Source organism: Seriola dumerili, unplaced genomic scaffold (genome assembly GCF_002260705.1).
Source record: "Seriola dumerili isolate Sdu_G_001 unplaced genomic scaffold, Sdu_1.0 BDQW01000330.1, whole genome shotgun sequence".
In the NCBI taxonomy this organism is placed as follows: domain Eukaryota; kingdom Metazoa; phylum Chordata; class Actinopteri; order Carangiformes; family Carangidae; genus Seriola; species Seriola dumerili.
The window spans coordinates 585,955-611,440 of NW_019174585.1; the positions used below are offsets into that span (position 1 = coordinate 585,955).

Consider the following 25,486-nt stretch of genomic DNA (forward strand, 5'->3'; position numbering starts at 1 on the left):
GCGCCATTTCATTGCGTAAAAGCATTGATCTGTTGACTCTGCTTGCAAATGTGCGTATATGGTGTTATCTGCAAAAGCCAACAGGGACAGAAATTACGTACAGGCTGCAGAACCTGATCTGTTTTGGTTGTTTGACAAACACTGTCTCAATTGCATGCAGTGTGCATGCATGAGAAAGAGGACCAGCTGGAGGTCACAACAAAAAGAACTTATAGTCATTTGGATGATTGTTATCAGACTTGAATCACAATGTTCTTACATGAAATTAAAAATATCTGCAATATTTTACAAATTACAAACAACTCATATTTAGAAAACAATGAATATGGAATGAATTACAATCCAAAATGATAAGGGTACAATAATGAATATACATGTATGTAAGATCTGTCATATACTCTAACAACATAGATGTGGAGTATTTTATTACATTAAATGGGGAGTACCAAATTCTATGCGTGGAGGTGTTTAAATTAGGTAAATTCTAGTTAATTTTGATTGTAAGGATTACAATATTATCAGATATTTTGGCTTTTGTTTGTAATTACAAACTTTTCAGAGTGAGAAAACTGAGCATCTGTAATACTCTAAACAACTTTTGTCTGAATTAACATTTATCCAATTGTTTCGTCTGTAGAGATATTTTGCATTTTTAAGAATCAGTACACTTTGTACTTTTAACAATAATGAGCATCTGTAATGCGAACAGCATAAGTGAATAACAGTAATAATAACTAAGATGACTTAATGATGATCAACATAGTAATTAATCATCTAAGAGAGAAACAGTAAACTTTGTACACTTACAACATTAAGTCTTTGGTAAAAACTATTTCTATGACTCCTTGAGGTCACTACACAGTCTCTGCAGCACCAACTTTAGATAGCTAATGAGGGTGACTAGCAGTAAGTGGTGATGACGACAGTGTAGTGAGCAGTGAGTTTTATTTTTAGATGTACTAGTCTTTAAGTCATCAGACACAGCCGTCTCTCAGAAGGCTGCACAGAGCTCAGCAGAAGAGATTCATCTTTGGAAAAACATGGAGGGTTTGGTGAACTGCTGTATTCAGAGAGGCTTGACATTGGACTTTGATTTTTGTAAGAAAAATCAAACTTTCTGTTGACAGGTGCATTAGAGAATGACACTTGATTTCACTTTTGGCAGTGCCTAAAAAACTTTGTGTTTGCTTAGAAAAAAAATGGCAGATAACAACTCACTGGATGGTGGTGAGACTGTGCGACGACAGATCAATGACCAGGTCATGATTGTGCAGATCCTGGTGATGATTTTTCTCTGCATCAACTTGTTGCTCATCGTCACCTTTTTTAAGAGAGAGTGCTTCTACACAACAACACGTTACATCTTATTTGCCGTTACATTACTGTCTGACAGCATGATACTAGTAGTAACTGATATTCTGCTCATCTTAAGCTATTTTCGCTTCACAATCCAAGTTGGGGTGTGTGTTGTTCTCTGTTTCATGTTGTACCTGTACTATACAGTCACACCATTTACTCTGACAGCAATGACCCTGGAGCGCTATGTGGCCATTTGCATGCCCCTGCGTCATGGAGAGCTGTGCTCCACACGCAATACTATTCACTGCATCCTCATCATCCACAGTCTCAGCTTTGTAACTATTACTGTTGTTCTCTCCACTTTATTTGCGTCAGTCTCCCTTAGCTTCTACACACAATTCAAAATATGCTCTATGGAGATATTCTTTGTTCACACATGGCAGGATCACATTAGGTCAGGTATCAGTCAGTTTTACTTCTTGATCATGTGTATCATAATTGTGTTTACGTATGTTAAAATAATGAAAGTGGCCAAAGCTGCATCCGGAGATGATAAAAAGTCAACAAGGAAAGGGCTCAGAACAGTGGTTCTTCATGCTTTCCAGCTGTGGCTTTGTCTCGTCCAGCTGTGGTGTCCATTTATAGAAAGAGCTGTCCTTCAGATTGATTTCATGTTGTTCGTTCAAGTCAGGTACTTTAACTATATAATGTTTGGTCTTGCTCCAAGATGCCTGAGTCCTCTCATATATGGCCTCAGGGATGAAAAGTTTTTTCTTGAACTGAAAAGCTACACCTTGTTCAGTAACTGAGAACAGCCTCACTTCATTTTCTCTTTACTTATGACTTAGGGGCATGTTTTATCTATGTTCTATTCTTGCTAATATTACATTTATATTTTTCTGTATCTGGCTATTAGTAAGACTTTGGCTTCATTTCTATGATGAAAACACAGTTAACAAACCTTTAACTCCACATACAATAAAATGTCTGATGGTAAAGTATAAACTACAGTTTAATTTTTTTTTTTTTCTCTATTTCTTCCTCTTGTCTATTTTGCATGACTGTACTTAACAAGTCTTTGCTCTCTAAATGCTGCTAATCTGTGCAGCAAATAACCAAGTTACAAATGTTAATGTGAGGTATGTGTTAAAAAGAGAGCTGTTCTAACAATAAAAGCTTATGGTTATTTGGTGCATCTTGCTTTTCAAATACCCTCATTCAGCAGAAATGACTAAAATATACCTGCTTTGTAATAAACATGTTTGGTATGTTTTTATCAGTCATGTTTCTCATCCACTGAAATGAAATAGCCCTATGTTGTATTATTATCTGTCCATCCATTGTCAGTTGTCCTGCTCAGGGTTGTAGTGGATGAGAGCCTACAGGCCTTTTTCACATCAGACATTTTGACTTAGTCATAGTTGGAAAAGCACAGGTTTTACTAATTAACATTGATAAATGTTTCATACACATTTACTGTAGATGTGCCATTTCACTGAGAATTGAGCCATTATTAATGTTTTTAATTTCACTTGTGCTTCTCCAACTATGACACTCTATAGGTTGGATCCAAACTTACTCTCTATGATCTACACTGTGCACTATATTCCCTGTCTGCCAATTTACTGAGGCTGTTCTCCTGTGAAATCATGCTCATCGGTCATCGGTGCAAGCAGCTTATGACAAACCATAGTTATGTTCTATTGTTAGGCAGCAGTAAGTATGACAGAAGCAGAGGGGGAAGTCAGGTGATGTAGTATAGAGCGATAGAGTCTGCATTAGGTGAAGGTTGGAGTGGATGGAGGGTAAATGGCCTGTGCTTACATTGCGCTTTACACTACAAACTCCATTCACACAGATAAACGTACAGCTCACTCAAGATACATCGAGGGCAATTCAGTTCAATATCTCGCCCGACGGCACTTCAACATGCAGACTGGAGGAGCTGGGAATCGAACCACCGACCTCCCAATTAGTTGACGACCCACTCTATCTCCTGAGCCATGGCCTGTGTGTTTTGTGGATCCCTCCGCAAAACACAAGACTGTGACAAAGGAAACTGCTGTCTAAGCTTGTTTGAAGCAGCCACCATTCCACAACCTCGACCACATGTTTATTATTTTAACTATGACGACAGAGGTCCATGCGCCTGCCACCGCAGGGGCATTATTTGAGTAGATGCTCCTATGCATCACATCAGAGGATAGGGACAGACAACCTATATGGTTGTGAAAAAGCAGTCTGTAAGTTGTTCAAGGCTACACCTGTAAATGATGATGCAAAGCCATGATGATAACCAATCAGACACAATAATGAGAAAACTAAGTATCTGTAATGCTGTAAACAGCTAAAATGACTCAATGATGATTAACATAGAAATGAATCATCTGATTGTTTATTCTAAAGAACATCCCCGTTTTTAAGAAACAGCACACTTTGTGCTTTTTACAATAATACAACACTATGGATGCTTTCACACCTGTGCCTTTTAGTTCAGTTAAACCAAACCCTGATTCGTTTGGGCAGGTGTGAAAACAGTAACCAAAACAATCACACCGAGGCCATTTCGAGGAGGTGGTCTCGGTCCGGTCCCAAACGAGCTCAGGAACGCTTCGTTTTTGGTGTGAAAGAGTTCTGAACTGGATCCGACCCCACTAGCAGGTGAACTCACAAGTTTGAGCTAGATGTTTCCCGTAACTTGCCTCCTGTGTCTTTCCTGCTCCCATCAGACAATCTGACCAATAAGCAGAATAAAACGTTCTCATGTGGTTTGTAATGATGCATTCTGGTTCACCTAAATTTTTCTCTATGTGAAAGAGACAAAACCAAGGGGAAAATGCTACAAGTTTACAAACTCAGCAACTGAATCAGACCAGAGCAAACAAACATTAGATGTGAAAACACCCTAAGTCTTTGGTAAAAACTATTTCTATGACTCCTTGAGGTCACTACACAGTCTCTGCAGCACCAACTTTAGATAGCTAATGAGGGTGACTAGCAGTAAGTGGTGATGACGACAGTGTAGTGAGCAGTGAGTTTTATTTTTAGATGTACTAGTCTTTAAGTCATCAGACACAGCCGTCTCTCTCAGAAGGCTGCACAGAGCTCAGCAGAAGAGATTCATCTTTGGAATAACATGGAGGGTTTGGTGAACTGCTGTATTCAGAGAGGCTTGACATTGGACTTTGATTTTTGTAAGAAAAATCAAACTTTCTGTTGACAGGTGCATTAGAGAATGACACTTGATTTCACTTTTGGCAGTGCCTAAAAAACTTTGTGTTTGCTTAGAAAATAAATGGCAGATAACAACTCACTGGATGGTGGTGAGACTGTGCGACGACAGATCAATGACCAGGTCATGATTGTGCAGATCCTGGTGATGATTTTTCTCTGCATCAACTTGTTGCTCATCGTCACCTTTTTTAAGAGAGAGTGCTTCTACACAACAACACGTTACATCTTATTTGCCGTTACATTACTGTCTGACAGCATGATACTAGTAGTAACTGATATTCTGCTCATCTTAAGCTATTTTCGCTTCACAATCCAAGTTGGGGTGTGTGTTATTATCTGTTTCATGTTGTACCTGTACTATACAGTCACACCATTTACTCTGACAGCAATGACCCTGGAGCGCTATGTGGCCATTTGCATGCCCCTGCGTCATGGAGAGCTGTGCTCCACACGCAATACTATTCACTGCATCCTCATCATCCACAGTCTCAGCTTTGTAACTATTACTGTTGTTCTCTCCACTTTATTTGCGTCAGTCTCCCTTAGCTTCTACACACAATTCAAAATATGCTCTATGGAGATATTCTTTGTTCACACATGGCAGGATCACATTAGGTCAGGTATCAGTCAGTTTTACTTCTTGATCATGTGTATCATAATTGTGTTTACGTATGTTAAAATAATGAAAGTGGCCAAAGCTGCATCCGGAGATGATAAAAAGTCAACAAGGAAAGGGCTCAGAACAGTGGTTCTTCATGCTTTCCAGCTGTGGCTTTGTCTCGTCCAGCTGTGGTGTCCATTTATAGAAAGAGCTGTCCTTCAGATTGATTTCATGTTGTTCGTTCAAGTCAGGTACTTTAACTATATAATGTTTGGTCTTGCTCCAAGATGCCTGAGTCCTCTCATATATGGCCTCAGGGATGAAAAGTTTTTTCTTGAACTGAAAAGCTACACCTTGTTCAGTAACTGAGAACAGCCTCACTTCATTTTCTCTTTACTTATGACTTAGGGGCATGTTTTATCTATGTTCTATTCTTGCTAATATTACATTTATATTTTTCTGTATCTGGCTATTAGTAAGACTTTGGCTTCATTTCTATGATGAAAACACAGTTAACAAACCTTTAACTCCACATACAATAAAATGTCTGATGGTAAAGTATAAACTACAGTTTAATTTTTTTTTTCTTCTCTATTTCTTCCTCTTGTCTATTTTGCATGACTGTACTTAACAAGTCTTTGCTCTCTAAATGCTGCTAATCTGTGCAGCAAATAACCAAGTTACAAATGTTAATGTGAGGTATGTGTTAAAAAGAGAGCTGTTCTAACAATAAAAGCTTATGGTTATTTGGTGCATCTTGCTTTTCAAATACCCTCATTCAGCAGAAATGACTAAAATATACCTGCTTTGTAATAAACATGTTTGGTATGTTCTTATCAGTCATGTTTCTCATCCACTGAAATGAAATAGCCCTATGTTGTATTCAGTGACGTGCAGTCAGGGGAGGCACTGCCTCACCTGCCATCATGGAAAGAAAAAAAAAGTAAAAAGAAAAAAAATTTATTAAATTGTTATATGTATACAGTGATTATACTATAAAGTTATTTTCCATTTAACTTCACCAGTTTTAGATTATTTTTATTCAAAATCGCTGAATTTTGACATTTACCGTTCAAATACTGAGAAGAGACTTGCGGTGAGGCAGCAGCCAGCTGAGCCTCACCATGGATTGCGCAATGACTCGGCTAACTGCTGGCCTGCTGTGCAGTGAGACCGTATTGCTATCTCTTTGTATGTCGCTATTAAAATGTTCAAACACTTTTGCTATATGAATTATATTATAAATTTCCATAGTTTAGTTAGCTGAGGTATATAATGTACAGTGTATTTTATCAACAACTGTATGTGTGTAACGTGTTTCTTGTGCTGAGCAATCATAAAACGGCTGCGAAGACGCACTGGGTGAGGCACGCAGTTCTCCTGCCTCATGGTAGAGGGCGCTAGTGATGAAGTCAGTGCCTCACCAGCCATGAACCTCACCGCACGTCACTGGTTGTATTATTATCTGTCCATCCATTGTCAGTTGTCCTGCTCAGGGTTGTAGTGGGTGAGAGCCTACAGGCCTTTTTCACATCAGACATTTTGACTTAGTCATAGTTGGAAAAGCACAGGTTTTACTAATTAACATTAATAAATGTTTCATACACATTTACTGTAGATGTGCCATTTCACTGAGAATTGAGCCATTATTAATGTTTTTAATTTCACTTGTGCTTCTCCAACTATGACACTCTATAGGTTGGATCCAAACTTACTCTCTATGATCTACACTGTGCACTATATTCCCTGTCTGCCAATTTACTGAGGCTGTTCTCCTGTGAAATCATGCTCATCGGTCATCGGTGCAAGCAGCTTATGACAAACCATAGTTATGTTCTATTGTTAGGCAGCAGTAAGTATGACAGAAGCAGAGGGGGAAGTCAGGTGATGTAGTATAGAGCGATAGAGTCTGCATTAGGTGAAGGTTGGAGTGGATGGAGGGTAAATGGCCTGTGCTTACATTGCGCTTTACACTACAAACTCCATTCACACAGATAAACGTACAGCTCACTCAAGATACATCGAGGGCAATTCAGTTCAATATCTCGCCCGACGGCACTTCAACATGCAGACTGGAGGAGCTGGGAATCGAACCACCGACCTCCCAATTAGTTGACGACCCACTCTATCTCCTGAGCCATGGCCTGTGTGTTTTGTGGATCCCTCCGCAAAACACAAGACTGTGACAAAGGAAACTGCTGTCTAAGCTTGTTTGAAGCAGCCACCATTCCACAACCTCAACCACATGTTTATTATTTTAACTATGACGACAGAGGTCCATGCGCCTGCCACCGCAGGGGCATTATTTGAGTAGATGCTCCTATGCATCACATCAGAGGATAGGGACAGACAACCTATATGGTTGTGAAAAAGCAGTCTGTAAGTTGTTCAAGGCTACACCTGTAAATGATGATGCAAAGCCATGATGATAACCAATCAGACACAATAATGAGAAAACTAAGTATCTGTAATGCTGTAAACAGCTAAAATGACTCAATGATGATTAACATAGAAATGAATCATCTGATTGTTTATTCTAAAGAACATCCCCGTTTTTTAAGAAACAGCACACTTTGTGCTTTTTACAATAATACAACACTATGGATGCTTTCACACCTGTGCCTTTTAGTTCAGTTAAACCAAACCCTGATTCGTTTGGGCAGGTGTGAAAACAGTAATCGCACTCAGGAGGTGGTCTCGGTCCGGTCCCAAACGAGCTCAGGAACGCTTCCTTTTTGGTGTGAAAGAGTTCTGAACTGGATCCGACCCCACTAGCAGGTGAACTCACAAGTTTGAGCTAGATGTTTCCCGTAACTTGCCTCCTGTGTCTTTCCTGCTCCCATCAGACAATCTGACCAATAAGTAGAAGAAAACATTTTCATGTGGTTTGTAATGATGCATTCTGGTTCACCTAAATTTTTCTCTACGTGAAAGAAAACCGAACCAAGGGAAAAATGCTACAAGTTTACAAACTCAGCAACTGAATCAGACCAGAGCAAACAAACATTAGACGTGAAAACACCCTAAGTCTTTGGTAAAAACTATTTCTATGACTCCTTGAGGTCACTACACAGTCTCTGCAGCACCAACTTTAGATAGCTAATGAGGGTGACTAGCAGTAATTGGTGATGACGACAGTGTAGTGAGCAGTGAGTTTTATTTTTGGATGTACTAGTCTTTAAGTCATCAGACACAGCCGTCTCTCTCAGAAGGCTGCACAGAGCTCAGCAGAAGAGATTCATCTTTGGAATAACATGGAGGGTTTGGTGAACTGCTGTATTCAGAGAGGCTTGACATTGGACTTTGATTTTTGTAAGAAAAATCAAACTTTCTGTTGACAGGTGCATTAGAGAATGACACTTGATTTCACTTTTGGCAGTGCCTAAAAAACTTTGTGTTTGCTTAGAAAATAAATGGCAGATAACAACTCACTGGATGGTGGTGAGACTGTGCGACGACAGATCAATGACCAGGTCATGATTGTGCAGATCCTGGTGATGATTTTTCTCTGCATCAACTTGTTGCTCATCATCACCTTTTTTAAGAGAGAGTGCTTCTACACAACAACACGTTACATCTTATTTGCTGTTACATTACTGTCAGATAGTTTGATGTTATTCATCTCTGATATCCTGCTCATCTTGAGCTATTTTCGCTTTACCATGCAAGTTTGGTTGTGTGTCATTATCTCTTTTATGGTACTTCTGTATCTTACAGTCACACCAGTTACTCTGACAGCAATGACCCTGGAGCGCTACGTGGCCATTTGCATGCCCCTGCGTCATGGAGAGCTGTGCTCCACACGCAGATCTGTGCACTGTATTCTCATCATTCATGGCATCAGCTCTGTGCCCTGCATTCTCATTCTCTCCACTTTCTTTGCATCAGCATCTCTTAGTTTCTATAAACAATATCAGATATGTTCAGTGCAAATGTTTACTTTTTATGCATGGCAGGATTATATTACTTCAGCTGTACAACAATTCTACTTCTTGGTCATGTGTATAATTATTGTTTTCTCCTATATTAAAATAATGAAAGTGGCCAAAGCTGCATCAGGAGATGATAAAAAGTCATCAAAGAAAGGGCTCAGAACAGTGGTTCTTCATGGTTTCCAGCTGCTGCTCTGTCTCATCCAGCTGCTGTGCCCATTCATAGAGACTTCGGTACTTCAGATTAATTTCAGGTTATTTGTCAATGTCAGGTACTTTAACTACATAATGTTCAATCTTGCACCAAGATGTCTGAGTCCTCTCATTTATGGCCTCAGGGATGAAAATTTCTTTCAAGCACTGAAACACTATGCCTCTATTGGCTTGTTTAAAAGAAATATTATTTGACAAGTTAGGATAATAATTTTCTAACAGAAATTGCATTTAATTTATTGAAATTAAAATTTCATTAAAACATACTATAACTGAAATAGTAACTGTCTATGTTCACAATTCACTTTCTAAATAGTTAAAGTGTAAATTTGGGATTTTGGATAAGACAACAGAGCCCAAGATGATGAATTGTGGTCTCAGAACAGTCTGTAGGGCCGATTATTAACACTGCATGGATCACTGGGTCACTAGTGATTCATGGGACAGAAACCCATTATTTCTTAAGGGGGCTTTTATTGCTGTGCTAATATGCTGCAGTAAGCATATTGTATCAATTCTAGTTGCTGACATTTATATACTAGATTAGACTAGATACATACGAGATTTGCTAGTTTCTTTATCTAAACAGTTACCAATGGCTTCTCTCTCCCCCCACATTCTCCTGCTCTCTCTCGCTCGGTGTGTGTCTTGCTGAGTGTATCGGATGCACTACTCTGCTTCCCTGCAGCCAGGAAACCAGGACGGCTGGGTGACTGCCTGTGACAAGAGGTGTAGCCCCATGCCCATACACAATCCAGCCATATGGTGACTTATATGGCCATATAAGTCTCTAAATATAGTGACAAATGCACTAAGTTGGCAACACTCCCCTTAATAGAACCAGATCACTTCTAAGAGCAATGGCCAATGGGAAAACTGCCCCTCTGTTGCAGTCCAGTCAAAATCCGGACACAGGTCAATGATACGGCCAGGGCCTTAACACTGACGTCTTGTCATAAGTTATGCTTTATGTAAAACTGAATATCTATCTGTATCTTTAAATCAAGTTTTGTTGCTTTTACAGAAGTTATTAATTTTTAGGCAACATTTCAAAGGCAGATAAGATTTGGCTTTAACCACTTCTTGTTGTGAATTGACCGTCGTCTGTCCTACCACTAAGTCATATCACGGTAAATTAGGATATATGATATGGATAAAATTGGATTCTATGAAATGGCAACAAACAAGGACCCATCAACATTTATATTACATTAAATACACATGGATTCACTTTATTTTAACTGATATGTGAACAGTGAAAAAACAATGATACAAACAATACTTTTATAAAAAAAAAATTGTCTTTGTTACAACAAAACATACAATAAACAACATTTTGTTCCAATGTTAGATAAACCCGACTGCCACACAATAGATACTGAAGATTTGATAATCATTTTCCAAAAGCTCTAAAACCAGCTCACATTCACAAATGAAACATATGGTCTAAAACTTATGATTCATGAAATAGTAAAAAATGACTTGTTAGCAATTTATTTTTTTCCCTTTTCAAAATGTCACTTTCTTGGTCTAAATGCAAACGTGAACATCTTTAAGGCTCAAAATGAAAGAGCAACAAAATAGGGAAATAACACGTAGACAGCTCAAGTTGAATCTGTATCAATATGAACTGAACAGCACTGTGGCATTATTTTTTTCTTTTGTCCAACATCTGTCTATTTCTCTTAATCCTCTCGTAGATAAGCTTCGTGCACCTCATGCTCCTCACTATCCTCTAAAGAGGCGGCATATTCAGCCATCCTTTGAATCTCTTCTACTTTAGTCTCAGCCAGCTTCTTATCTGCGTCCACTGACATTTTCTGTGCCTCCTCCACCTGCAACTGGGCCACTTGTATGTTTGTCCTCACCGTGATGGACGCATGCTCGGCTCCTGGGAACACACAGATACAAACACAAATAGATAAATATTTAAGATATAAACATGATTTTAATCCTTTCATCATTCCATCATTAGAAATACGGCAGTAGCATTATATCAAAGCATATGAAGGCACACATTTTACTCACCTGAAGTGTATGCTGCCTCAGCCACCAGTTTACACAAGTTGACAGCACTGATCCAGGATGACTCAAAACGTTTGCATTCATTTAGTCTCTCGCTAACCTGCCAGAGGAAAAGAGATGAGACAAACTCTTTATCACAAATATATCTTTTTAGTTGTTTTTGCAAAATGTAATAATTCTGGTAGGAAAAACTGACTGCTTTAAGTTCAGTTTAGGTTTGTTTTCAAAGACTTTTCTCCAAAGAGGACAACAGCACAAACTAACCTCTGCACGCTGGCCTTTGATCGCCTGCTGGAGCAAATCCTCCTCTGCTGGGGTCAGTTTTCCCACTGAGGCCAAATAGCGTTTTTGGAGAGCAATGCGTGTGTGCACAGCCTGTTAGCACAAAGAGGCAGGACAGACAGTCAGGAAAAATACAGAGAAACTTAAAATGATAAACATACAATACTTTTTCTCTATCTGTGAGAATGATTTCATTTTTTACTCCTATGACTTCAACCCAAAGTCTGGATTTCTATACCTCTTATCAAATGCAAAAACATCAACACACCCTCCAGAGTCAATGTCATTTCTTAGAGGTTCAAATTATAAAGAACGCACCAGGTGTATGTCCATGTAATGTGAGAGTATTTTCTTTCCCAATGATGAAAATCTCAAATTGAGGTTGGCATCATCATAAGATATGGAAAAATGTTTCACAAAAGATGAAAACCTACCTTTGAATAATCCATAAGGGCATCTATGAGAGCCAAGGTGGTCTGGGAAAGGAAAGTACTTGAACTGTCTGTAACCACTGAGGCTGCTCTTCTGATCAGGGAGTCATGGGAGAGGTTTTCCACTTGCTACAAACAGAGTAAAAGGGGGTAAATTCAGCATTTTAATATCTTCCTTCAGTTTGTGCATGTACAAAATATGAATTATATTACAGTGTCTCTGATAGGAGATTAACCCACCTGTGTAAAAGGGACAGCACAGAGCCCACGGGCAACACTTAAAGGTGCTATGCTCATGTGTGCAGTGTTTGTCCATTCCCCTGAATTCTGGACTCCAGCTTTCCTGCTGCTGAATACGACACCCTCAGAACTGCTGTAGACACATTAGGAAAGGATATATGCGGGTTAATACAGTCATGACCATTGGTATTTCAGCTTAAAGTTTTGTAGTGCTGTGAGTTATAATCCTAAAGTTTGAATTTGCCTGCCAATCTTTCAGGTGATGTTTAAGAAATGAAACTTGAAAACGAGCTTATTTAAACACTAGGAGAAAAAGTTGCTGAAACTCTGATAGACAGCAAAGATCTAGACTGTGCTCCAACTAAATACTACGACATTGCCCATTATTCATAACCAACCTTAGGACACGGATGCAGGCTGCTCCTCTCCTCAGGACGCTCTTGCTGGTCCGCAGCAGTGAAATGTCTGTCTGATTTTGCAGAAATCCTCTAGCCGCACGGCTGGCACACACTGAACACTGACGAACAGCTTGCATTTTGCAGATTATTTAGGTCTGCAGCACTAGAAGAAAGTATTGATATGATCTATGTAAAATGAGTTGGTGATTGCAGGTTTTCTATTTTCTGCAGTCTGAACTAATCTCTAACGACCTAATCAGCCCACTGTTGCCTTGTCTTTGTAAAATCAGAGAAAAAAGCTTGTTTGCTGCTGGAAATCTTTCAGTCTGCTTGACGACTGCAAACTGTGATGTCCAGTGGGTATTTGTAAGGCCTCAGCGCCATTTCATTGCGTAAAAGCATTGATCTGTTGACTCTGCTTGCAAATGTGCGTATATGGTGTTATCTGCAAAAGCCAACAGGGACAGAAATTATGTACAGGCTGCAGAACCTGATCTGTTTTGGTTGACTTTAAGGCATATTTGAGAAATTACAGACATTTTATACAAGTTATAATATGTAACTTTTCCACATTATAATGTCTAAAAACAACCAGACCAACTGTATGTTATTTATGTACATACATTATACCAAAATTTTTAATCATGGTAACGGTCCATTTCATTCGGTCGCCTGTCATTATAGAGTCACATCTCTTTTGCGCATGTGTTAGCACTATCTCATGACTATCTGAGCATAACATTTAAAAAGAAAAACATAGAAATAGGATGATTCAAGTGTGAGTTCACATACACACAGACACCCAACCACACCCAAACAGATGCATAAACATACACATGTTTACACACTGTCTGACGAAGCATTTCCCCAACTAAAATGCATTATAATTTTCTAAATAGCGTGGCATGCATTAAGTAGAAATTTTGAGGAACGCTGATTGGAAATATTGAGGAGGAGCTACTCAGCGTGTCTTACAAAGAATCAGTGCCCCTAAACCATACACTTTCAACTTGGTGTAAACTTCCTTTTAGAATACTGGTGTAATAAACATCAACTGTGAAATATGTAAATAAAATCAACTAGATTATTGGAGGTCTATGCACTGAACAAAGGGGCGATGCACTGGGCATATTCAAAACAAAAGGATATGCAAAAACATAATTTATCAATTTATAACTCGCAACAACAAATCAACAAATCGTATCTTGACCCCGTCAGGTGTGATGTCTCGCCATCTTGGTTCACAACAGAAAAACAATTTCTCTTGGAATTTAAAAAAAAAACTGTGTAGTGTTGTGTAGTTAACTATTGAAACTGCAAACGATTATGGGTCATCAATGGAGATGAATGATTTTTTTGTTTTCATTTTACCATTGCTTCTCTACTGTAATTTATTTTTAGCCCATGCGATGCATTTGTCAGGCAGTCACCTCCACACACTTGATCTTTGTGTAGTGCATGTGCAAAAGCTGAGGTGTTGCGTGTTGTGCAGTGCTCACACAGTGACATCATCAAGGATAAACCTCCCAAAACTCAGGCTGAGGAAGAATTATCATGGCCATACTTGAGCAGTTATTGTTTACCAAACCAAATCTAACATTCCAGCACTTTCCCATGAATCGTGGGTATTTTGTTATATTTATTTTAATTTTTTTTGGTTTATGTAAGACCTGTGAAAAAGTAGGCACTTTTTGCAATAAACTGGCATGTGACTTTTTTGTATTATATTTTGTTATAATTTCCTATCAAATTTACATTGTCAATTTCATCATTTTTTCACAAAGTACTTTCAACTACTCTTTCTACATAGTTTTAGTTCACTAAACTGGATTTCTCCCTTGGGTAGCTTTTCAGTAGTTCAACTTCTTCCAGTGGGAAGTAATTGCTTGCAAAATTCTGCTTTCAAAGTAGTTTCCCCAACACTGGTCATTGATGAAGTCTAAGGAGTGTTTGTTGGCCCTTGGACCCTATTGTACACCAAAGAACCAAAGACTCATGCATTGTGTATGCAGCGTTCAGCTTCTTTAATATGCATTGAATTGGAGGAAAGATCTTTTTACTTTTGTCTGCTTGCATATCAATGCAACCATAGAGTTCGCCATGTCAGTCTGACGAGTGTCAATATTCCGAACAACACTCGGAGTAATTTCAGCTTTGTTTAGGACTCCTGCTACATTAGCCATTAGGCTAAGTTATGGGTCACACAGTGGATTTGGCAAAGTTGTTTTAGTACCAAGCTTGCATGGCCAAGTAAAAATATCACACTGATGGTTGCAGGAGTTTTTGACATATCAACACTGAGGTTCTACTCAGAAAAATAGCAGTATATATTAAGGGGATATTTAAATTGTGTACAGTTGCTTGGAACCTTCTCGTTCAGCTGCTATATTGGTCTTGTCCATGTGACTTCCCCAACTTTTATCATTTTGTAACAAAAATCAAATATTCTATTGACAGGTGCATTAGAGAATCATACTTGATTTGACTTTTGGCAGTGACTTAAAAACTTTTGTTTGCTTAGAAAATAAATGGCAGATAACAACTCACTGGTTGGTGGTGAGTCTCCTGGACGACAGATCAATGACCAGGTCATTATCGTGCAGATTCTGGTGATGATTTTTCTCTGCATCAACTTGTTGATCATTATAACCTTTTTTTTTTTTAACCTTTCACATCTGTTTTGCCATTATCTTACTCTCTGACAGCATGGACTGATTCACAATGCAAGTTGGGATGTGTATCATTATCTGTTTCATGTTCTGTATGTTACAGTCACACCATTTTCCCTGACAGCAATGACCCTGGAGCACTATGTGGCCATTTGCATGCCCCTGCACCATGGAGAGCTGCCAAGTGGCAACCTCCCAGGCTGAAAAATCAATCCAACGTAGAAATGTTAAAAACTGCAGTTCTTCGAATGGCTGCTTGACGCTGGCTCCAAAAGTGAGTCAGTCCCCATAGACTCTCATAATAACATGCCCAAACTGACAGCAGAAATAAACATGTTTACCGCCTGGTACAATAAACGCTTTTGGTCTCTCTAGCTAATTTCCCCCTTCATGACAACTGTACAGGGGTGAATTTTATATAATTCAGCTGTTTAAATTTCATTAAGATTCAAAGTTATGCATAATTGAGGGCTTATCGCTTTGAGTGTCAGGTGGGCAAGCGTATGCTTGCCACAAACGGCATGTATGTCTCGGCTCAACACGTGCTCCTCAGAAACCTTTGGGTGACATCACAGAGGTTACATCCATGGATCACATTAGGTCAGCTATAAGTCAGTTTTACTTCATGATCATGTGTATCATGATTGTGTTTACTTATGTTAGATTAATGAGAGCTGCATCAGGAGATGATAAAAAGTCAACAAGGAAAGGGCTCAGAACATTAATTCCTCATGCTTTCCAGCTGTTGCTCTGTCTCATCCAGCTGTGGTGCCCATTCATGAAAGGAGTTGTTTTTCAGATTGATTTCATGTTGTTCGTTCAGGCCAGGCACTTTAACTAACTTTGAATATCTCTGGTCACATTGGTTTCATTGGTTACATTACATAGGTATGGTGAATATGGGCCTACAAGATGATGAGACATTTAACACACAGCACTGAAGTTGTGCTAAATTCCTTTATGTCTTTGTCTTTGTGTGTGTTTGTGTATTGCACCCTCTACTATACCCGTGTTCTCATTTTTTGCTATTCATTTCACTGAAAATAGCTTAGATTTCTCTCTGTCATTTAATATTTCACTAAAACTCTTGTTGCCAAAAGTTTGGAAATCGCGTTGATTCTGTCTGATAGCCTTCAAAAAAGTTACTTGCTGAGGTGGCATCCGCTGGGGTTCAGAAGCAGAAAGTTTGTTTTGGACACAGATTTTGGTCCAATCCCCTACAGTCCTGATTACTGACGCAAAACTTGCGTAAAGGGCTGGCGAGCCCCAGTGAGGTGCTCTCACTAGAGTGAACTTGTTTGCCAAACAAATGAAAACTTCAGGTTGCACAATTAGACTCAGGAGCTTAATGTTAATGATCAGCTAGTCTGTTAATTGCTAAACTGGGGATATGGGACTTGTTCTCTAATCATGCTCTGCCGAAGTCACACAGTACAGTACCTTATGCAATTGCTGCACATGGGAGTCATTTAAACTATAGAAATATCTCTTTAAGTGTTTCATCATCTTGACAAACAGTTCTGAAGTTACACCTGCAAGTCATGTTTCTACTGTGACATCAGTAATGTTGTCTAAGAGTGTGACACTGAACAAAGAAGATTAAACACTGTTTGTGCAAAATGCCACCAGGTTTGTGTCAGAGCAGTGTTTTTCAAGGTCCCTGTTTACCTTTTGCACTGCAGTTCACAAACAGCCTTACAAGTAGTCTACTGTACATAGAGACCTGAAACCCATGGCTGCAGTATGACATTGTTGATATTGAAATACATTTTCAATATATTTAACAGCTTTATTAAAAAAATATGTAAACAAAAGAATCTTTACGACGACTGTCAACAAGATTTACTCCCTCTCCCTCAGGTAACATATGTTCAACCACACAACCAAACGTCCTTTAACCCTGACTTAAATCATTATCCTGCTATGCACGTGGCCGTAACCCAAGTTGTTTATGTGTCTGAGGTTTAACTTAACCTTAGCCAACATCACTGACTCCATATGTATGAACAGCCTCAATAATTTCAGCGAGTCCATTTTACAGCCTTTACAGCCTACTCAACCTATTAGATGCCGACACACACAGAGAGAAAAGGGGTATTGGTTTTTGTACCTAAAGGTACATTTTTCTGAAAAGGTTCTGTAACGGTCTGTAGGGTGATAACTCTGGACCTTGGTTTAATTTTAAAGGCACTTAATTGATTGCCACTTTGGATCCCACATCCCACACCTGCCTCACAGAATATTTTTCTCTCAAAAATTTTGCACATCTAGTGCAAAGTTTTCTCCTGCTTTTAATTTTAAAGGTATAAAATCATTGCTGACAGCAAAGGGTACATGTTTGTACTTTTTTATAAGATTAAGGTACAGGCAGATGATGCTGCAAATCAGTGATTTAAATTTAGGGGCATGTTTTTGCCTCATAAAGGTGCAAAATGACATGTCGCTCAAACTGTACCTCACAGGGCTGGGTATTCTGATTTCCTGGATCGATTCAAATCGGATTCACAAGGTCCCAATTTGATTTGATTCAATTCAATTCCCGATTCAATTCGATTCGATTTGATTCGATATTGATTCAGTTAGAGAAATTTAAGTTACAACATCAGTTTTTCTTGGATATGAATAAGATTCCCAGAGAACTAATGCTGTAAATTGCTCCTCTAACCTGGTGCATTGTCCTTCATCCTTGAGTCCAATTAAACGTTTGTACAAAATTTGAAAAAATTCCCTCAAGGCGTTACTGAAATAAAGAATGGGACGGGCGGACAGTTGGATGACCTGAAAATGCCTTGGGCCACAGCTGTCGCTGGCGTGCAGGCGTAATAATAAAATGTACTTTAACGGAGTATGTACCACAAGGCTGAATCCTTACTGCAGCGGCTTGGGTTTGAATCTAGCCTGGGCCCTTTGCTGCATTCATCCCCCCTTTCTCCCCGCCTTTCCTGTTTCCTGTTACTGGAAACAAAACTGAAATTCAGAAAAAAAAGTTTTAATAACCTTGAGTAGAACAGCCACACATTGTACTATAGCCCAATACCTCATCATTGCAGCAGCCATGTTTGTTCAGCAGAGTTGCAGCTCATACATACCTTTCTCAAATGGACAGCTGTGGTTTCTATTGTCATTTGAGGAGGAAATACTGTAACATACTAAAGTCATGTAATAATATAGATGCAGGTGGATCAAATATGGCTTATCTTTTATGTGAGTAATTTTTATTTTATTTCTTTTGAATAATAATAAGGTTTATGGGTTGTAATATGTGTGGTTGTTCTCCCTCTTTTACTCTTTAATTAAAAAGTATGAAAAAAAGATTGTTAACAGTATTTTTCTTCTTTTCTCGCAGTAGGTTCCCAGTATTTACTACAATACTTATCGTATAGTTTATTTCTCCTTTCCTTTAAATTGTCCAGTTGTTACTGCGTTGTTCCCTACAGTCTTGATTTCTTCCACTGTCCACCAGTAAGAACCAGTAAGTATTTTATCATACAATGAACTTCCACTGTAAATCGTGGGCTGTTTTATAAAGTGTTACCAGGCATTTTAGTGGTCAATTTAAAGAACTTCCAGTCGCATAACATCTCAGAACAGTGCAGAGCTGAGATGCTTTGGCCTCTTATTGTGGCAGGGCTCAGTACTTCTGCTGACTCGTCAGGGTTAGGACAGTTTCCCTGGGTAAACAATAATTGACTGTCAATGTCCTCACTGCTGTGTATTACCAACAGGTTACTGCACTCTCTGAAAACTCTTCCCCTCCTCTTTTCTCACTCCACAATATCTTTGACAAACATCAAATTATGAGCCATGTTTTCCTCTTTTTGTGTTGTTTTGCGCCACCACAGACCTTTGGAAAATATCTTTGTGACATCGATGCTTTCATGAGTGTTAAGGTTGAACTACAGTTCAGCAGTAGTGATACCTGTTACAAATATAATCTCTGCAACACAGACAGTTCTGTAATAAGGCCCAGGAGCTATTTTGCTCATCCTGCAGTGCTGTACTTATCTCGAAAGAGATCTATCTTCATTAACAGTGACATCTACAGCTCATAAGCTGTCACCTCCACTGACTTCTACAATCTAAAGGAAAAAGCACTGAAGGACACTGGCAAAAACTTTGGTCAACAGTTCACAAACTGCTTTAGACAAGACACAGCTGGAACCACTGACCCAGCTCGCTTTAAAAGTGTCCACTCAGCAGAATCATCTCATCACAGTGCCAACAATCAATATGAGAGCTCCCCCTTCCAGCTGGAAAAGGTTCAGCTGAGTCAATGCACTCGGAGGAAAAAAAAAAGATTGAAAGGAAATTTTGCTGTCCTCATACATTAGTCTTACATATGAGATTATCAATATGTAGGCAGATATGCCTCTAGATTTTCACTCAACTTCTCAACTTGGCTTTTTATTATATGGGATGAAAAAAAAAATGTACACACGCGCGCGTATAATAATAATAATAATAATAATAATATATGTGTATATATATATATATATATATATATATATAAATACTTACACAACACAATTTGCCTAGCACCAAACCAAAGTTGCTACTGGTTTGGTGAGACCAAACTTGAGCTAAAGGGAGAGTGACTATTGAGCTTACTTCCATCAAGAGGACAGAAACATGTCTTCAGTGGTTCACTGATGAAAGTGTAAGTAGTTGACTGTTTGCTAACACTTTAGCATGAACTGTTCCCCTGACTGGATGATGCTAGTAATGTACCAATATTTTCTACTAAAACAAAACATTTAGTTCTTGGTACAAAGTACGATACAGTACAGTACAATCACAGTCACAGTCACATTGAATGAATTCACTCTGTCTTGCACCAGTATCAAACATAAAAGTGCTCATACATTAAACTCTTTCTGATAATGGTTAATGGATCATGTAGTAATGCTTTAGAGATCAGTTATAAGTAATTATAAGAACAACTTTTAGGTTGTGGAAAATCCTCCTCCAGTATGACATTAACATTAATAAATCAATCAATTACAACTTATATACTCTTTATAAATAGTGGCTTTTCAGAAAGTGACACCATGATATTGTATTATTTGGTTAATATTACTGATGTGTTACTATGAAAGTAGTATTTTAATGTTGTAGCTGGAAAAGCGGAACTAGTTACTTCATACGCGTTTTTCGTATTAAATCAATCACAGAAAAAATATGACCATCAGATGTTTTGTATAAAATCTGAATCTGCAAATTAAACAGATGTTAGACAAATGTAGTAGTAAATATAGTAGTAAATTGGCATACTATAATAATAGATATTGTATCACTCTTTATGGCTTGGAGATGTAAGTGATGCATTTAATATCTTTCATCTGCAGCAATTGCACTTATTAATTTGGAATAAAATGGCCTTATTGATTTTTTTTTTATGTTTCGCATGGGTTCATCATTTTTTTACTTCTTGCGTGTCTGCTTAAACAGTCATGTATCAAAAAAATTAAGTTTAGAGCTTCCTTCCATAAATCCTGATGATATTCTACAGGAATATCAGCTCATTAGTCCATCTCCACACTGAAATCTGTTTATAATGAGAAACATGATGCTTTGTGACGACAGCCTGAAACCAATGTATCTCTGGAGGAAGAGCCTCCCAGAGATGTTGTTCGTCAAACACACAATATGTGATAAGAAGAACAGATATCTGAACTCTTCTGACTGATGAGGATATTCTTAGGTGAGTGAAGTGCTCTTTTATTCTGAATGTTGGATGTGTAATACAAACAGTTCATTATCATGTTCTTTTATCTAAGGGGGTAGACATTCAACTAGAGTTGTGTTATATGCACGTTTTATGTATTTATTTTATTTCTCATTTGTATATGGATTTTTAATTCATGTTTTTCTTTAACAGGTGTGCTCCAGTGCACAGCTGCAAAATGCAGAACCTGACTGAACTTCCAGCCAATGCAACATCCCAGAGAAGCCTGTCTGTCATCATCAAGGTGTGTGTGGCAATCCCCTTCTTCTGCATCTTCCTGTGCTGCATTGCTGTTATGCTGCACATCTTTGCGTCTCACAGGCAGTTCCTGGAGACGTCCCGTTACATCCTGTTTACCTACATGCTGATCAATGACACCCTCCAGCTCTTGTCCTCTGTGGTGCTCTTCCTCTGTGTCATGGGTCAGGTGAAATTTGCTATTGTGTACTGTGTTCCTCTTCTGTTCATATCCACTGCCACTTTCCAGAACACACCCTTAATCCTGGCCACCATGTCACTGGAGCGTTATGTCGCCATCTTCTATCCGCTCAAACAGCCGGCCACCTGGCACTCAGACCGTATCTGGATCATTATTCTGTCTCTTTGGTTCATCAGTTGTATCTTCCCTATCATTGAATACTCCATTGGGGAACTTGATCTTGCTCTGGATGTCCTCTCTACCCCTGTGCTTTGCAAAACTGTCGTCATCAACTCTTCTCCAATCCAGAAATTGTTTAGAGCTGCTATAAATGTGCTCTTCTTTGCAGTAGTGGCTGTCATCATCCTCTTTACATATGTGAGAATCCTGCTCGAAACCAGGAAGCTGAGACAGGACAGAGAATCTGTGAGCAAAGCCATGCACACTGTGCTGCTCCACGGCTTTCAGTTGTTGCTATGTATGCTGGCCTTCACTCACCCTATCACTGAAACTCTCATAGTGCTGCCCGCTCATCTACGGCTTTAGAGATCAGAACCTCAGGGGCTACATTGGGAAAGCATTCCTCTGCTGCTCAAAAAAAGTCAAAACCACACGTTGATTTAGTTTTGATTGATCTCTCAAACATAATGCACAAATATCATAGGATGTATTTTGTGATGTTTTAACAGGGTCTCTGGTACAGGTCTAAACAAGTCTTAAAGGATAGCTTAACAATTTTTCAAGACTGCCTTTAAACAAAACTCAGGTGCCCATATGAACATTAGGAGCCGTGTGTGTGTGTGTGTGTGTTGTGATTATTTCTCCTGTTCGAGGTCAGAAACCTTTTGTTCTTTCAAAGTTCATCTGAAGCATCTGTAATAGAGTATGAAGCTTCAGCAGTCTGAGTTAGACAGATCAATGTGGTATCTGTCAAAGTTAGTCTTTTTATTATAAAGTTCTCTCTAAAGAAATATGGGCACCTGACTACTGAATTAAGACAGATTTGACAAATTGTGAACTCATCCTTTAAAAAGCATTGAGTCAAGTTTCTTCTATAAAAGGCCTTGGAATTTTTTTTAAAGTCTTAAGCAGTGATGTCAGTTATGAAATGTTTTTCTGATTGCAGGCCAAACTAAAATGGGAATTGTTTCACCTGCTGAATCGTTTCTTGTGGAGTGTCAGTGAGGACATCAGGACATCATATTGTTCTGATCTATAGATTTACAGACTATTAAAGCATTTGTGATACTTTGAGAAATCTATTTTCCAGCACTGAACAAGAATGAACCAGGAATTGATTCAGTCTCTTGTGCCCTCTGCTGCCCTGTGAAATCAATTACAGCACCACTTTTTGGGACATGATCAACACCTTTATAGAGCCACTGCTGTTAAATATAAACCATGCAGGCAGTGCTGGTAAATCCGTGCCAGCAGCATCAATAAAGGTTACTCAGTCGTGTGAATGAATTTAATCTATCATACTGGCAGCTGCTCTGGGATGCAGTATCTCATTCTCTCGTTGAGCATGCAGTGCTGATCATGCAGGATTTATGGATTACTTAACACACTAATATTTGCATGCACAAACCAGTGTGTTCCCAAAACTGCCACCTGAATGCATATGCAGATACATACAAATTATCCTGTTTGATCAAAGTTTGCCAAAACTGTGTTACAAGAGTGGTGGGGTTTTTTTTGTAAGGATACTTATTGTGTGATTGCAACAATATAAATATCCAAATAAACAGTAATACAGAATTTAACTGCAAGTGACTATTGAGCTTACTTCCATCAAGAGGACAGAAACATGTCTTCAGTGGTTCACTGATGAAAGTGTAAGTAGTTGACTGTTTGCTAACACTTTAGCATGAACTGTTCCCCTGACTGGATGATGCTAGTAATGTACCAATATTTTCTACTAAAACAAAACATTTAGTTCTTGGTACAAAGTACGATACAGTACAGTACAATCACAGTCACAGTCACATTGAATGAATTCACTCTGTCTTGCACCAGTATCAAACATAAAAGTGCTCATACATTAAACACTTTCTGATAATGGTTAATGGATCATGTAGTAATGCTTTAGAGATCAGTTATAAGTAATTATAAGAACAACTTTTAGGTTGTGGAAAATCCTCCTCCAGTATGACATTAACATTAATAAATCAATCAATTACAACTTATATACTCTTTATAAATAGTGGCTTTTCAGAAAGTGACACCATGATATTGTATTATTTGGTTAATATTACTGATGTGTTACTATGAAAGTAGTATTTTAATGTTGTAGCCGGAAAAGCGGAACTAGTTACTTCATATACTTTTTTTTCGTATTAAATCAATTACAAAAAAACACATAACCTCATCAGATGTTTTGTATAAAATCTGAATCTGCAAATTAAACAGACGTTAGACAAATGTAGTAGTAAATATAGTAGTAAATTGGCATACTATAATAATAGATATTGTATCACTCTTTATGGCTTGGAGATGTAAGTGATGCATTTAATATCTTTCATCTGCAGCAATTGCACTTATTAATTTGGAATAAAATGGGCTTATTGATTTTTTTTTTATGTTTCGCATGGGTTCATCATTTTTTTACTTCTTGCGTGTCTGCTTAAACAGTCATGTATCAAAAAAATTAAGTTTAGAGCTTCCTTCCATAAATCCTGATGATATTCTACAGGAATATCAGCTCATTAGTCCATCTCCACACTGAAATCTGTTGATAATGAGAAACATGATGCTTTGTGACGACAGCCTGAAACCAATGTATCTCTGGAGGAAGAGCCTCCCAGAGATGTTGTTCGTCAAACACACAATATGTGATAAGAAGAACAGATATCTGAACTCTTCTGACTGATGAGGATATTCTTAGGTGAGTGAAGTGCTCTTTTATTCTGAATGTTGGATGTGTAATACAAACAGTTCATTATCATGTTCTTTTATCTAAGGGGGTAGACATTCAACTAGAGTTGTGTTATATGCACGTTTTATGTATTTATTTTATTTCTCATTTGTATATGGATTTTTAATTCATGTTTTTCTTTAACAGGTGTGCTCCAGTGCACAGCTGCAAAATGCAGAACCTGACTGAACTTCCAGCCAATGCAACATCCCAGAGAAGCCTGTCTGTCATCATCAAGGTGTGTGTGGCAATCCCCTTCTTCTGCATCTTCCTGTGCTGCATTGCTGTTATGCTGCACATCTTTGCGTCTCACAGGCAGTTCCTGGAGACGTCCCGTTACATCCTGTTTACCTACATGCTGATCAATGACACCCTCCAGCTCTTGTCCTCTGTGGTGCTCTTCCTCTGTGTCATGGGTCAGGTGAAATTTGCTATTGTGTACTGTGTTCCTCTTCTGTTCATATCCACTGCCACTTTCCAGAACACACCCTTAATCCTGGCCACCATGTCACTGGAGCGTTATGTCGCCATCTTCTATCCGCTCCAACAGCCGGCCACCTGGCACTCAGACCGTATCTGGATCATTATTCTGTCTCTTTGGTTCATCAGTTGTATCTTCCCTATCATTGAATACTCCATTGGGGAACTTGATCTTGCTCTAGATGTCCTCTCTACCCCTGTGCTTTGCAAACCTGTCGTCGTCACCTCATCTCCAATCCAGAAATTGTTCAAAGCTGCTATAAATGTGCTCTTCTTTGCAGTAGTGGCTGTCATCATCCTCTTTACATATGTGAGAATCCTGCTCGAAACCAGGAAGCTGAGACAGGACAGAGAATCTGTGAGCAAAGCCATGCACACTGTGCTGCTCCACGGCTTTCAGTTGTTGCTATGTATGCTGGCCTTCACTCACCCTATCACTGAAACTCTCATAGTGCTGCACGCCAACTGGCTACCGGAAGACATCGCCTTTTTTAATTACTTCTGCTTCATACTAATCCCACGCTTTCTCAGCCCGCTCATCTACGGCTTTAGAGATCAGAACCTCAGGGGCTACATTGGGAAAACATTCCTCTGCTGCTCAAAAAAAGTCAAAGCCACACGTTGA

General features: G+C 38.7%; 6 protein-coding genes across 6 annotated transcripts; 5 read left to right on the forward strand and 1 right to left on the reverse strand.

The window, feature by feature from the left end:
- Window positions 1-1,199: 1,199 nt before the first annotated feature.
- Window positions 1,200-2,108, forward strand: LOC111232271 (melatonin receptor type 1A-like). Its single transcript, XM_022759711.1, has one exon. It carries the CDS (start codon window positions 1,200-1,202, stop codon window positions 2,106-2,108), a length of 909 nt encoding a protein of 302 aa, XP_022615432.1.
- A 2,486-nt stretch (window positions 2,109-4,594) lies between these two features.
- LOC111232272 (melatonin receptor type 1A-like) lies at window positions 4,595-5,503 on the forward strand. The gene has a single exon (XM_022759712.1). The coding sequence runs from the start codon at window positions 4,595-4,597 to the stop codon at window positions 5,501-5,503; it is 909 nt and encodes a 302-aa protein (XP_022615433.1).
- A 3,044-nt stretch (window positions 5,504-8,547) lies between these two features.
- Window positions 8,548-9,474, forward strand: LOC111232273 (olfactory receptor 56A5-like). The gene has a single exon (XM_022759713.1). It carries the CDS (start codon window positions 8,548-8,550, stop codon window positions 9,472-9,474), a length of 927 nt encoding a protein of 308 aa, XP_022615434.1.
- Window positions 9,475-10,623: 1,149 nt separating this feature from the next.
- LOC111232249 (diablo homolog, mitochondrial-like) lies at window positions 10,624-12,970 on the reverse strand. Its single transcript, XM_022759690.1, has 6 exons — window positions 12,656-12,970; window positions 12,258-12,390; window positions 12,021-12,146; window positions 11,569-11,679; window positions 11,308-11,404; window positions 10,624-11,170 (listed from the first exon to the last, which is right to left on the reverse strand). The coding sequence occupies exons 1-6, from the start codon at window positions 12,790-12,792 to the stop codon at window positions 10,965-10,967; spliced, it is 810 nt and encodes a 269-aa protein (XP_022615411.1). The 5' UTR covers window positions 12,793-12,970; the 3' UTR covers window positions 10,624-10,964.
- Window positions 12,971-21,227: 8,257 nt separating this feature from the next.
- Window positions 21,228-22,013, forward strand: LOC111232274 (tachykinin-like peptides receptor 86C). Its single transcript, XM_022759714.1, has one exon. It carries the CDS (start codon window positions 21,228-21,230, stop codon window positions 22,011-22,013), a length of 786 nt encoding a protein of 261 aa, XP_022615435.1.
- Window positions 22,014-24,553: 2,540 nt separating this feature from the next.
- Window positions 24,554-25,486, forward strand: LOC111232275 (olfactory receptor 52A5-like). The gene has a single exon (XM_022759715.1). It carries the CDS (start codon window positions 24,554-24,556, stop codon window positions 25,484-25,486), a length of 933 nt encoding a protein of 310 aa, XP_022615436.1.

Bases quoted from the DNA above. Each gene is read 5' to 3' on its own strand.
- LOC111232249 (XM_022759690.1), bottom strand. From the start codon at position 12,792: ATGCAAGCTGTTCGTCAGTGTTCAGTGTGTGCCAGCCGTGCGGCTAGA. The intron at 12,391-12,655 runs GTTGGTTATGAA...ATGTGTCTACAG, and splicing joins GCCTGCATCCGTGTCCTAAG to CAGTTCTGAGGGTGTCGTAT. The intron at 11,680-12,020 runs GTAGGTTTTCAT...TTGTGCTAACAG, and splicing joins CCCTTATGGATTATTCAAAG to GCTGTGCACACACGCATTGC.
- LOC111232275 (XM_022759715.1), top strand. From the start codon at position 24,554: ATGCAGAACCTGACTGAACTTCCAGCCAATGCAACATCCCAGAGAAGC.
- LOC111232272 (XM_022759712.1), top strand. From the start codon at position 4,595: ATGGCAGATAACAACTCACTGGATGGTGGTGAGACTGTGCGACGACAG.
- LOC111232273 (XM_022759713.1), top strand. From the start codon at position 8,548: ATGGCAGATAACAACTCACTGGATGGTGGTGAGACTGTGCGACGACAG.
- LOC111232274 (XM_022759714.1), top strand. From the start codon at position 21,228: ATGCAGAACCTGACTGAACTTCCAGCCAATGCAACATCCCAGAGAAGC.
- LOC111232271 (XM_022759711.1), top strand. From the start codon at position 1,200: ATGGCAGATAACAACTCACTGGATGGTGGTGAGACTGTGCGACGACAG.